Raw genomic sequence first — 13894 nt, forward strand, 5'->3', positions numbered from 1 at the left:
CTCAGGTTTTATACAACTTCAAATATTTGCAGGGCTTTTTATCTTTCTCTCCAAAGAGCTGTACCAAATTGTGTATAGCAGAATTCCCATTCTTTTGAATTAGGTGTTACCATTGGATGTATGTGGTGTCAATGTGTCAAAAAAAAACCCCAATGCTGTTCTGCATAAACTTCTAATTACATTAGACAGCAGTTATTCTATAGATAAAAAGCTAGATTACCTTAATTCATTACGGAAGTTAATGTGGCTTTCTGCACTCCCCAACTAAGAAGAACCTCTGCGCTTCATAAAGAGATTCACTACTTTGACTACACTTTACAGGCAACTCCCCCAGTCTACCATTTCAGAAGACAACTTGCATCGCAGCAAAGAAAGAAAGAAACAAACGAAAAATAACAAAAAGGGGAAAAAAAAAAAGTGAAACAAAACCACCAGCACTTCTAGGCACTGCTTGCCCCAAACTAGTTAAGCAAAAGCAGAGAGCACACAACATACAGACATCTCTTAAGATGCAGTAGTATCCTTAACAGCAGGTAAAAAAAGAAACATACACAGAGCAAAAACAAACTGCAATTTCATACAGAAGCATCAGCAGCAAGGAGCACCTCAGAGCCTCCAAAAACTGAGCCTGGGGTATCCAGATCCGTAGGTTTTTGCTCCATCTTCTCCATACCACAAGGCTGATTATTTCTCAGACTAGTCACGAAAGATCTATGCTATATCTTCACCTCACTTCAGCCATTTTCTCTGAATGACATGCTCAGCTGTTCTCCTATTTGGCTGCTCTGTTTGTTTGTGGGGTTCTTTTTTCTGTTTGTTTGAATTTCTTTTGATACAGCACAAACAATGAACCATTTGGTGAATGTTAAAATACAGCATCTCCCCCACCCAGTAGGCAAAGACACTGCCCATGTACTGTCATCAGAGCACAGATGCCAAATGCCATTTGCACATGGCAGCTTTGTGCACGTAGTACCTTCAACTAGCTGTAGACATAAGCAATGCTGTGTACAGAACCAAAGTCATGCCCACTGTCAGTGCCCTCAATGCACCATGAAACCTCTCCTACTTCAGTAACCTCCTGCTCCCCACTTCCCCTTTTTTCCACCAACACAGTATTCTGAAACTCCTACAGGGGGAAGAAAACAGTTGTGATCTTATCAAGTTTGACCAGAACTGAACTCTTGTTCCAAATTTCCCTTACAAAACGGACAACTCCAGCTTTATACATACAGTCTGAACTTGAAGCAATTTTTCTGTTCGTACCCATCTCCTACCTATTCGAGTATTGGCAAATACATCAGCTAGTGACCCACTGGTCCCTTTGCCTTCTCCATGGGAAAGTGTAGAGGATGCTGATGAAGATGTGGATGACCCCTGAATAGATCGGTTGATCCAAGACTCAGCATTCTGTAAGCTCTGATGCAATGCAGCAGAAAGAGCAGCTTGACGCCTTAGTGACCCCTCATCCTCGGATGCGGAAGACGTGTCTGTGTGGAAGCAGAAAAGAAACTCCAGCTGCTTAGGGAAAAGCACATTGCACTGAACATGCTCTCCTTGCAAGTCACATATCAATGGCACAGGCATGTAATATGAAGATCTTTTTTCACAGGCTGTGTCGAACAAAGTTCAATAGGCCAAAACAAAGTTAAAGCAGCAGACATATCCAGTGTGAATACATTTACTCCTGGTTTTGCCCTTGTTTACTGCATATAAAAGATACAACCCAGGCAAGCATCCTTCTTGTGGGTTCTCCATGTTTTATTCTGTCTCATAACTTTTCCATTCATATTGTGTTATCAAGATGCTGCGTTGCCTAACCCTGGTAATTCTGAAATGGAAAGTGAGGGGTCAGTATCTCTGTCAACAGTGAAAATTCACAGCAACAAAGCAGAACGCAGGCACTGGGAAACAAATGTGCCAAGGCCACATGCAGAAAATGCTTTTGTCTATTATTCTAAATGGGTCCCTTTCAATGGCAGAAAACAAAACAAAACAAAAAGGGGAGGAGGAGGGGTAAGGGAGAAAAAACACAAAAGGAACCACATCCTGCATTTCCATGCAAACAGATATCTTGTCTGTCCTAAAGCTGCAAAATAATAATCAAAATAATAATCTACCATGAATAAAACACTTATTACTTGACGCGGTAAGTTATCTAGTGCAATGTACAAACACTTACCTGTTCTTCACAGTGATTATCTGCTGGAGGAAAAGACTGATTCCAGATGATGCTGAGTGTATGCTAAGTGAATGCTAACCTTTATTTGTGCAGTGCCCACAGCTCAGAATTTGCTGCTGTACTGGACAAGCCAGCATAAAGCTGAGAACTGGACAGACACCAGGAAAAGCACTCAAAAGAAAGAAAGATAGATAAAAGGAGGTAAAAGAAGTTATGAGTGCAGTGGCCTAACAATGTGATTTCATGTGAATTCCTAACTGTGAGGGTTTTTACTGAAAGAAGTGTGGGGGAAGCAAAAGAAACCTCAGTACAGAAGGCCTGCTCAGTTCCTGCCAATTGATTCTTTAAAAGCACCCAGAAGAGGACTCATTTTCTCTGTCCCAACAGCAGCTCCATGAAAACAGCTGCTCAAAGGTAGCAAGAGCCCTACAGGAGTAGCAGCTCCCCACAAAGATCTGGTGTATTTTGCAAACTGCAACCTCTTAATATGGAAACTGTTACAAACGCATACCTTACCATCCACACAGACAGTCACACTGTGAGAACCTAACCTGGGGGAGTGCAGGCATCAGCTGGAGACTGAACAAACGTAGATCGCCTTTTTGTGGGCATGGGGAGGGCCATTTTCTGTTCTTTGTGTTTTGCCAGTGCTGCTTGAACTGCTTCCGTGTGAATATCTGCAAAATGGAAGTTTATATACTCAATTTTGCAACAGTAGAGGAGAAAAAACACAAAGCTTACATACGCTCAACTACTGCTTGCCTTCTATATGCATTCAACTTCCATTTTACTGCACCTTCCCAAACAGCTACATATTGCCATCTCATAGGTAATTTTCCTAGAGTAGATCCATACAACATCAATTGTCATCAATTCCACAAATTATTATCAACCAGTTCACTGAACCTGGTTACCAACGGACACAAATGGGTTTTTCATTCTGTGAACTGGTTATTGTTGAGCTGTGTTCAAGACAGAAAATCAAGAAGGCAAAGAGTTATTTGGTTCTTCTGCTTTGCACCTCAGCTGCTACAAGTCCCACAAGTCTGATGCTCCTTCACAGAGAACTAAGGTAGGATTTTGGGTCAGGGAGCCATTAGCCTTCATTGGCAAGAACCCCAGGTTATAGGATCTGCCCTTACCAGATCGGTAGCGTTCATCTCTGGCTCCCCCTGATCGGGCTCGGTGAAATTTGGATGAGGATGAGGAGGGAGCTGGGGCTGGAGTTGCAGATGGAGTGGGTGTCTGAGTTCTGGTTTCCTTCTGTAGAGCTGGATCAACCCCTGGAAAGACAGTTCAGAATTAGCAGTGTGACTGTACAGTTATGGATTCAAGCATTTAGAGATGATACTCATTTACAGCACTATTAGGCACTGCTGTTAAAGGCATGGTGAGGAAAGGGTTCTGACTGATGCAGCAAGTGGCTTTAACATGCCCAATAAGTTTCTTTTTCCCATGAATACAGCAAACTGAAGAGATAATCTGATAAGAAATAACTGCTTTGTGTAGTTCTCCAAGGCAGGTCAGCAATGGTTGCTACTGCATTTTAATTTTAGAACCCGTGCTTCAGTGGGAATCTCTTATAGACTAAAACCAAAGGTCACGCAGCTGCAATTAGCCTGAGGTTGTCACCTTAAGTCACGCAAGAAAAGAGCAATTGTGTCATCTAAATCTGCACTGCTTATGAATTCTCACAAACTACCAAAGGATTAGAGAAATGAAGAGGAAACCACAAATGCTGGGTTCCAATTCCAGTTACACCACTTTCCTAATGTGTGGTTTTACGTAAACAACTCAAAGCAAGCATCTCCAGTTCAGGGTACTTTTAATACCAGCAAATCACACCCAACTTGCTGCAGAAACCCTCAGCTATCTCCTATACCTTCCAAAACCCTAAAGAGGAGAATATTAATTTATTACATTGAAAGCTGTTCTTTTTTTCATCATCATTCATCCAAAACTTGAAGCAAGATCAGTAAGCCAAAGTTTTAAAATGAACAGCTGAATATATCCTGATCCTAAACCCTAATTCATCAGACAGCCGACTTATACTTTGCATAGCACCAAGCGTGTTAAATTTACATAGGCACAGACTGCGTGTGATCCAAATGAAGTCAATTATCTCTCTGAATACTGAAGTAAGCTCGTCTGGGACACAAGCAGCAGTAGAGAACTGCCCTCAGATTGGGCCATACTTATCCTTGTCATTTTGATCCAAAGACAACACAACTTTACAGACAACAAAGAGAAGCATCACTCTGATATTTAAGCACTTACAATGTCGAGTTCCCACTAGATGTCAGCAGCACATTTAACACTATTTGTAATAAATTATCGAATTCATATTCAGTTCTTTCTTCTTTGCAGAACCATCTCATCCGCTCCACGGGGCATTGCCAGGCAAACACAACACTCCCTCTATGCTGGGATTGCATTAGTTGGTGAGCAACACATTTGCAGTGACATAACAACACGTCACAGGAGCCCAATAAACATCTGAGCCAGCAGCAGGAGCAACATGCACAGCTGCAGTATATCCCACATGGTCATAAGTGACATAGGTGAGCTGAGCCCTACACGTTAGAGGTGATGGCCCAGTGTTCCCTACACAGCAATGCTGTCACAGCACTGCAAAGTGCAGGGATGAGAGAAGTAATTGGAGGTTTGTTTCTGAAGGGTGTGATGGATTTTTAACTGACATTGGGTTTTTAGCAGCAATGGATGTTTTCTGATCCTGGCAGTTTGCTGAAGGTGATGGTGGAAATTTTTATGATAAATATATATTTAGACCAGAAGAATCAGTAAAAGCACCGCATACGATCATCAAGGAGAAACATTTACATGAACAACAAGGGCAGAAGGGCTCATTCATCTGACAAACTGCAGCAAACCTGTTATTCTGCTGTTTTGCATACAGCTCTGCACGGAGGGTTTGTATTGGATTATTCCTTAGACCACAGCTTTCCAAATAAAAACCGCATAAATAACAAACGCAAACAGCTGAGGTTTGCAAACCCTCCGCAGCACTCCCAGAATCATCCCTGCCCTCTCCCTGTGCTGAGAACTCATCACGCTGTGATGAGACTGAGATGGATCTCAGCACTGCCCTGTGTGAGACACGATGGGAGAAATCCCATCTCCCATTGATTTAGTCCTGGAAATCATTTCAAAGATTGACAAATTGCTTTCCAAGAGCCAAGTGCTAAGCTTTGTTTGTAACTGTGATACCCCTCAGACTTCATCTGGAATAATTCCACACGTGTGGCAGCTGCAAGTCGGATCTTGTAAGAGGGTGAAACTCTTCCAACAGCACTAAGCTGCAGCTCATGTGCGTGATGTACAGGTTTAGGCAAAGCTGTTCTATCGCTGGTTATTGCCATTTCAGTTCAGCTCCTGTCTGAAATAATGCAGTGCTGAAAGAGAGGGGGAAAAAAGGGGAGGAAAAACGGAAAGCAGAGTTGTGCTGGGTTATGGGGACAGCCCATGTGCAAAGCAAAGCAGAAACACCATCTCCAAAGGAATTAAGAGTAAAATAACAAAGCTGTAATGTTCCCACCTATCCATGAATAACAAAACTGAACAAAGGAACAAAATAGACGTTAACTACCAAAATCCACAGATAAAACTCTACCAGCTTTGAACGTTATCAATTTCCATAGTTTCCAACATCCTTCCCTCATGCACTGGGACACAAAACACACCCAGCCGTGCCCAGCCCTCTGTTCAATACACACTCCATATTCCCTTCTAAATGTAGTTGTATTAAACCGTTTTGTTTCTTTCTTGAGGAGAATAAAAAGAGGAGCAAGACCACAGAACTCCAGCAGCTAAAAAGAAAGGTCTGACAGTGAGTCAGGGCTAATGAATATAATTTCCTTTACACATTAGCAGAGGAACAGAATGAATTATCTTAAAGAGCAAGAAAACATACTCTGCCAAAAGTCTCTATGCAAGGGCTGCTAATTTTGGCACAAGGTATTCCTGCATCCGCACTGATTGAGCTCAAAAGCCATAAGTGCTTTTCCAGATTTGCAGCAACTGATCCAGGCAGGAGCTGCTCCCCAAGGCAGAAATCTGCCTGCAGCTCCACAGCAAGGCTCCTTCCAAGAGGCAGGGAGTTACTGTGCCATCTCCAGGTGCCAGAACAGCTCACCCAACAAGCATTTCTCAAAGCGGTGAGAAATAGCACTGCGTTATGTCTTTTTGGTTGTCACTCATGACTGAGAATTGCTCCAAAGCACCAGCTTTATTCCAGCAAAAGCAACATCTACCTGCAGCCTTCCATTAAGCTACAGCTGAACTCATTAAGAAAGACACTACCAACGAGGTGAAAGCAGGGTGGCATTTGGTTGTGGAGAAGGTTGGTCAGCAGTGTGACATGGAACAAACAACACTGAAATCTGCTGCATTACTCACTATGCAGAACCTGGAACGCTGCTCAGAATTCCTCCTCCAAAGCCTTTTTGTGCAGCAGCCAGCAGGAAACACAGGAGTAACAGCCCAGCAATGGTATCTCCATCACTTCAGTTAGTCCCACTTGCAAAAATGGATGTTGCACCAGGAAAACACGTATCTTTAGGTAATCAACATTGTTGCCTTCAACTCAAAAATAAGGAGGCAAGCTCCCAGAGGCAACGGGAATGGAGCACAGGTTTAGCAATCAGAATCTCCCCAATTACAATTCTGACATGCTCTGGCATGTTACCCCACCTTCCTTCATCTCCTTTCACGTCTATGAAATGGAGACAATAGATGAGCTTTGAGAAATGCGACGTGCTCAATGCCAGGAGTACATTTTTTTCTGTTGTTGTTGCGAGCTAAATTAATTTTCTGCTCGTTAAAAGGGTGACCTGATTCTGTATCCCTCACGCATGACTTCAACGGCATTTTTACAACTGGAGATTCCCAGACACGGAGGCATCTGGCTACAGGATATATAAAGAGCTGAAGGCTGAGCCAGAACAGCAGTCAAAATGCTATCTTAATTGGTGTCCTCCTATCAACCCGTGTCTCTTCCTAAACTTTGGCTCATTCTACAGACTTGCAAAGCACGACAATTAAAATAGCAGGGCCACAGACAGCTTTGTCTTTTTTTTTTTTTCCCCTCCTCTTAATTTAACAAGATTTTCTGAAACAAACCAAACGTGCATGAAGTGATGGGGGTGATGGGCACATCCTGCAGGCAGATGAAAAGTAGTTTGAAGAGCTTCAGCATCTATTGGGCTCCATGAAAGCCAATCTGCACCTGAACGTTGGAGAGGAGCTTGGATGGCTCCAGATCTGCTGGTAGACACACTGGACTGACACTGCAAGACTTGCTTGACAAACACCAACTTACAAAGACCATAAAGAGGGGTTAGTCACATGCATTAGCTTTGGGTTTCCTTAAATAACAGAAACAGATTTGATACTGAGGTACTGATTGTGCACACTGAGACCTCAGAGATTCCTATCACATCCGTGGTTCAGGGAGGAGTCTTCACTCAGGATGCTGCCTGTAACAAGCTGAAGGCTGAAAAACAATTTGTGCTTGCCTTGCTACCTTCAGTCCATCAGAATACACCGCTTTTGTATATAAGCACCCACTGTGGCTGTCAGCTTCACACAGGAGATACAGCAACAGCTCTTGTTGAATATGCAAACAAAATGCAGCTGGGAAACACCTGGATGGAGCAGCCCAGCAACCCAGGCACCGAGTGGTTTGGAGCAGCAGAGTCCAGGTGCTACCACACAACATCATCAAGCTGTTTTGTGTTGCTCATGCACTCACCTGAACTGCTGCAATTTCCTCAGAAAAGCCAAACTTTCCCCAATGGAAGCAGTGCTGATTGTCAATAAATGCACTTTTAGCCTTTGCTTTTTTCTTTTCTTGGCAGTCGTTCAGTCTCAGTAAATTACAGTAAGTCCAGTCACGGCTGCCTATCATACCCATTCACTCCCCACACTGCTAAGAGCCAGACGGATTAGTTTTGAATGGTTAAGCATATCAGAAGCACAATTATTTTGGGTAAGCAACCCCATAATAATTACTGGACATATTTTCAGCCTCGTCCTTCAGTCTAAAGCTATATATCATTATCCTGCTGTGAGTCAGACCTATAGCTGGGGATCTCTGTTCCAAAAGAAACAGATGTAAACAAAGTACATGAATTCAGCTACAGCAGTAAAACAAACCAACACGTAACTAAAATGATGATGTTTCCCTAACAGAGATGGCTGAAGTAAAGGCACAATATGGACCAGCTCTGCAGTCAATCCGCTTGTAAACTTTCAAGAATGATTTGTGAGGACCTCACACTTTATGATTGATTCAAAGCCCTGATTTCTCTGCTGACAATGGAGCAGGAAGTGATTTACGCCCGACAGAGGTAACAACAGGGTGCAGATGGCGCCCCACAAAGCCCTAACAAACAGCGGAACCAGAAGGAATCCCTGGAGCTCTGGATGAACCAGGGAACTAAAGGCACTGCCCATGACTTCCTGGCAGCCGTGCAAACTGCACAAGTGCAATTATTAGACAGCTAAGGAAACACAAATCTAAACAGAACTGCTCAGTGGTGGCCAATGAAACATCAGGGCTTCGCTCCACAGCCACTTCACAGATCCCTTTCATGTCAAGGCTATGTAAAAGTGTCACACCAGCCACAAGAAGCACCTACCTTGTGTTTGAGGGACGTACGGAGCCAGGAGCTTCGCTCTCTTCTTCTCATACCCCTTTTGTGTGATGTCCCCTAAAATCAATTAAAGAAAACTCAATTTAAAACAAACAGATCGCTGAGGATGTGGTCCAGTTTCATTTGCTCCTTTGTTCAGTGATAGCCAGGTTTCACCTGAACATGTCAATACATTTGCCAAAGAAAATCTGAAACCAAATCCATGTGAGTACATTATGATTTCAAAGTCTTCATAATACAGTTCCCATAGTTTCCCTTGGGATCACAGATATACACAACGCACTATTTAAATGCAATAATTTGAATCAGAACAGCTATCTAAATGGAATATCAAAGCCATGGAAACCTAAAAAGGGAAACTCAGAGCGCATGAAAATATTCTGTGACCACAAAGCCAACTTGACTATAGCTGTACAAAGCCATTCCCAAACAACAGGGCAAAGTGCACATTCAGAGCCTGGTCCTAAGGTAATGAAACTGAGAAGTGCTTCTAGCAAATAAAAGTGAGTCCACTGCAGGAAGGAGAGGTAAGGATGAGCAGAGCCAACTTCAAGACTATTGCTCTGCAAGCACGTGGTGTGATGCAGAAAATCAGACTTATTTGCATTGGTTTGATATTCAGTGAAAGCAAGCTGCTGTTTGTTTTGTAACTTGTTGATAGCTGTAATTCCATCGTTTGCCTGCTAGCAGAATGATGTAGAAGATAGGAGCTGGAGCTCCACAGAGGCAAAAACTCTGGAGGAGAAGTATTAGTAAACTTTTCCCTTTAAAAAAAAAAGCCAACCCTAATCTGTCTGATCCTGGAGATGAACCATCTGGCTGCTGTCTTTTGTTTTAATTTCTCACATTACATCAGAACCACAAGAAAGAAGGAAACCTTGAAGGGATTAAAACAAAAAGCCCTGCAGCATTTCAAGCCTTCTCTTAGCCTGACCCGCACTTATAACCTCATCTCTCTCAGGGCTCAAAGATGGGAAGTGATCAGATACACAGCAACAAGAAAACAGAGTTATATGGTAGTCCTTACTCAAGATGAAGTATAACCCACATTTGTGTCACAGCGAGAAACAGTGATGGTGACCAGCAGGCTGCTCTGCCATGAGCCTGATTAGTGCAGGGCTGCAGAGCATTGATCAGCTCCTCAGCCAATGCTCTGCCCAGCACTTCCAGCTGGACATGGAGGGTCGCATCAGAAGGTTCAGGCCAAAAGCCCCCCCTCAGTGTTGCTGATGGAGCACAGCTCAGTGGCCGTTCTGATTATAAAGGTGATTCTGCAGTACTGAAGTGCTTGAAGAGGGTATGGAGTTAGCTCCTTTTCCTGGACAGTCAGATCTCCATCATTCAACACCATCAGCAAGAGCTGAAATGGATAAAGGCACTGCTTGGCAGAGGGTGTGCACTTGCACACGCAACTTTATCTCACTTCTCTTTTACTGAGCTTGAGTCAGGTCCCAACAAGTCCAAGCTAATCCAGCAATAGAAAATTAGAATGTCCGTGAAGCACTGAAATGCCAAGCAAAGCATTAATTTTAATGCCTGATTGCAATGTACAGCTCAGTCCAATTAATCCAGCTCATAAGAAAGGCATGCTGCTTGTGTTAGAAAACTGCACCTTCAGAAAAGCCACGCACGGAGCATGCACCAAAGGGGTAATATTTCCATTGAGCACATAAGCCAGATCTACAAACTGACCCGTGCTTTGCTTCTCCATTCTCAGAGCAGTTCCAGTTCCCTGCACTGTCTCCTTTGGGGGGTAAAAACCACATCAGGACAAACAAACCTGCATAGGAAGGGGAGAGGGACTTCCCTCGGAAGCCAATCCACAGATCTGTCTGTAGTCTGTTGTTTTATGATTAATTTCTCCCCAACACTTAATTGGACTCCTGACATTGGTGGTTACACACTACACGTAATGAAACGTCTGCCACAGAAAACTCTTGGAGTTACACAGGAATGAATACCAGGGCACTGCAAACAGATCCCAGCGCTCTGTTTACGCACTCACAGCATCATATTCTGTTTTATTAACTGGGCAGCAAGGAATTCTTTCCAATCGCTTCTTCCAGGCTAATATCCCACCAGCAAAACAAACCCATCACCATAGGAATGCAAGCCCTATGGGTCACAGATCTGCATTCAGGAATTAGAAATGGAGGTGAAATACTACCAAAGAACACAAGGAAACCCAGGTCAAAACACGATGTGCAACCTTAATTACCACGTGATCGCTATCGCTTGAAAGAAGGATTCTCGGAGCATGAACTAATAGAGAAAAAATTCTCTGCTATTTGGCAAGAGCAGGAAAGCTACAAGGAGTCAAACCCAAGTGAAATCAAGATGAGAAATTCCTGGGACTTCCCTGCAGCATCGTGTGTCTCCGCTGCTCAACTTCCATGTACAGCTTATAAACAAACACACAAACACACACACAAAACAGCAGGATGCAGGCAGCAAGACTCTAAGGATAAATAAGGCTGTGTGCAGGCATGGGTGGTAGGTATGAGAGCATCTTATAAAGCCAAATCTGGTTACCACAACCACAAGAGCTATGGCATCACAAATGTCCTTCCAAGTGCTTCACAAGTGGAACAAACTCACTGTGTGATCTCTCTGGTCCCACACTGTCCACATTTGGTATCAATTCACCGAGACAAAAATCAAAGACCCACCAAGAGAAATGCTCTTCCATGCTGTCCCCTCTCTGCTGCTCCACAGGAAATGGACATGGCTCGATGGCGGATTTCCTCACAGAGGATCATAAATTACAGCAACAGGAAGAGAACAAAGACAACGGGGCTGCAATCTCCAGAGCCATGTGCTCCTGGCTCCATAAACCTGGTAAATCTCCACCAACCCCGCTTCCATCAATTCAATGTTTCGTGCCATTTGATGTGTTACATTCTCCCAGATAGCTAACAAACAACCCAAGAAGAATATCCCCCTTTCTGCACAGATGCAAAAGTAAAGGAGAGCTGACAATGTAGCGTTACAACAGTGCCAGTGTTTGTTCATCCCCAGGAAAGGAGTCACAAACAAAACCACTTATGCTGAGGCATTCCTCTGGCCCTCTCCCAGCTACAACTGTTTCTGCTCAGTTGTGGGCTATATTTACCCATAGCCTAAGCCATGGTCGTGCCTCCACATGCTGAGGAGGCCCTGCTGAGGAAAGGGAATTCTTGTTGAAAGCAAGCAGAGCTTCAGCTTCATTTAGGATTCCCACATTGCAGCCTCTCCTTGGTGTCTCAAAAGCCAACCCCTCCCCACGCTGCCTTAACCCCAACTTCAGCAAATCCTGTTCACCTCCTCACCCTGAAGGTCCCAGCTCTGCTAAGCTGCAGCCATGGGTCACTTGCTTTGGTGCTGGCAGAGTTTTAGCCAAACTTGCTGCAAATTGATGTCATTATCAGTTTGCTCTTAGGTTACGGTCAGGAATCCTCTTACAATAAAGTGACACGTGAGTGAACAGAGCTGAGGGTCAGTGGTGCAATGGAGGACTGGACTCTCCCTCCTTCCTGATGGCTCTGTTGCTGCAGTACACTGGTTGATGGCTGAAGCTGAAGCACAGCCACAGCCTCTCCATCACCATGACCCATCCCACCAGCCACACACACACCGTTTCCCTCTCACAGTTTCTTCCATCCCAACCAAAGCTCCACCACGCAGAGGAAAGCTCATCCCCATGTGAGAACGTTCCTCCTGTGCTGCCACAGCTCAGTTTTCCTGCTCGTTTTCACAGTGTTTGGTGAACCAGATCCAGGACAGGCTCCTCTATTGCACTGCTTCAGCAATTCCCCCCCTTGCTGCCTATCCCTGTACTGTTCCCCTCCTCCGGCGCTTCCTTTCTGACAGTTTCACAAGAAGTTAAAAATATTCGACTTTTCAAGACACAGCAGGTCTTGCAAACACATCAGGGATGCCATTCCTTGGAGTCACAGCGGGAAATGACTCGATTTACAACTCCCAGAAACAACTAAGTAATGGAGCAGCCACTTTTCCCTGCCTGGAATACCGGAGAAGGGTCCTGAGTCTATGATGGAATCCAAGATGCTCCGCTTGGTTGTGATTAAACTGATTTCACTTAAGGGAATTCCTTAAGAAAATGCCAGAATGAAGCCCGAGATTCCCTTCTCACAGAGTCCATCTTCATCCAACCCGTGTTTTCCAACTGCTAAGAACTCAGAGATGAACTCACAGGCTTCCGTAGGGCAGCAGGAAACCCAGCCTGCCCAGAGCTACACCTATATTCAAATCCTGCAACAGAGGAGCTTAAAACTTCAGGAGCCGCACCGCCCTGTGACGCCAGGCTGCTTTTCAGCAATTAGCGCTGATGATCTGCTCTAAAGAGCGGTGCTCAATCAGTGCAAGGTGGTAACACCAGCTAATCCTGCTATGCTCTGACAATGCTCCTCTTTCAACATCCACGCTCCCCTTCCCCCCATGGAATGAGAACACTGAATCATTTACTGTCTAACAAAACCATAATTACTCCAGTGGAGAAATTAAGGAAAATGATCACGTAGCACACAGCATCTCTCCAACAAAGCCTCCAAACACTCGATTGTATCAAGCAAAAGCTTCAGATTCGAAATGAGCTCGTATGCATTTTGAGAAGTGTTTGTATGCTTTTAAAACAACAGCAGAAACAGAGTTTGGATGTTTCTAGCAGTTTCTGCTAACAGAGAACCCTGGCAATGCTTCTGGTTATGTTCATTAGCTCCAAAAATACGGATACCTGCTCTGTTTACTTAACAGCAAACACCGTAACAAAATCATATTAAGAAAGGAAATAATGATGTTATCACCATTGCCATCTGTACTTCAGGTCTTACTCACACAAGTGACCTTCGTGGCTCTGCCTTTCTGCCCGCGGATCCACCACAGCCCCTGCAGTTCTATCACCTCCTGTGCACTCTGATGGTTCTGGATTCCCTGTCCTCATCCAGAAGCAGACACCAAAGGAGATGCTGAAACCCCAGAAGTGCAGCTGAAAGTCCAGAGTGTTCTTCTGCTGCACGCTACATCCAGATAAGGCCTTTTA

General features: G+C 44.1%; 1 protein-coding gene across 4 annotated transcripts in view; it reads right to left on the reverse strand.

Moving 5' to 3' along the window:
* The window catches only part of DIP2B (disco interacting protein 2 homolog B), a 59389-nt gene that overhangs the window by 23739 nt on the left and 21756 nt on the right, over window positions 1-13894 (reverse strand). For 2 of the 4 annotated variants that reach the window (XM_015886831.1, XM_015886829.1), the window contains exons 1-5: window positions 13690-13810; window positions 8842-8913; window positions 3325-3465; window positions 2734-2859; window positions 1278-1490 (exon numbers count right to left, since the gene is read on the reverse strand). In XM_015886831.1, coding sequence (XP_015742317.1) covers window positions 1278-1490; window positions 2734-2859; window positions 3325-3465; window positions 8842-8913; window positions 13690-13795 — 658 coding nt within the window. In that variant the 5' untranslated portion in view covers window positions 13796-13810. Of the gene's footprint in view, window positions 1-1277; window positions 1491-2733; window positions 2860-3324; window positions 3466-8841; window positions 8914-13689; window positions 13811-13894 lie in introns of those variants that run through there. The other 2 variants (XM_015886830.2, XM_015886832.1) reach the window with 2 other exon arrangements.

This window comes from Coturnix japonica, linkage group LGE22C19W28_E50C23 (genome assembly GCF_001577835.2).
Source record: "Coturnix japonica isolate 7356 linkage group LGE22C19W28_E50C23, Coturnix japonica 2.1, whole genome shotgun sequence".
NCBI classification, from domain to species: domain Eukaryota; kingdom Metazoa; phylum Chordata; class Aves; order Galliformes; family Phasianidae; genus Coturnix; species Coturnix japonica.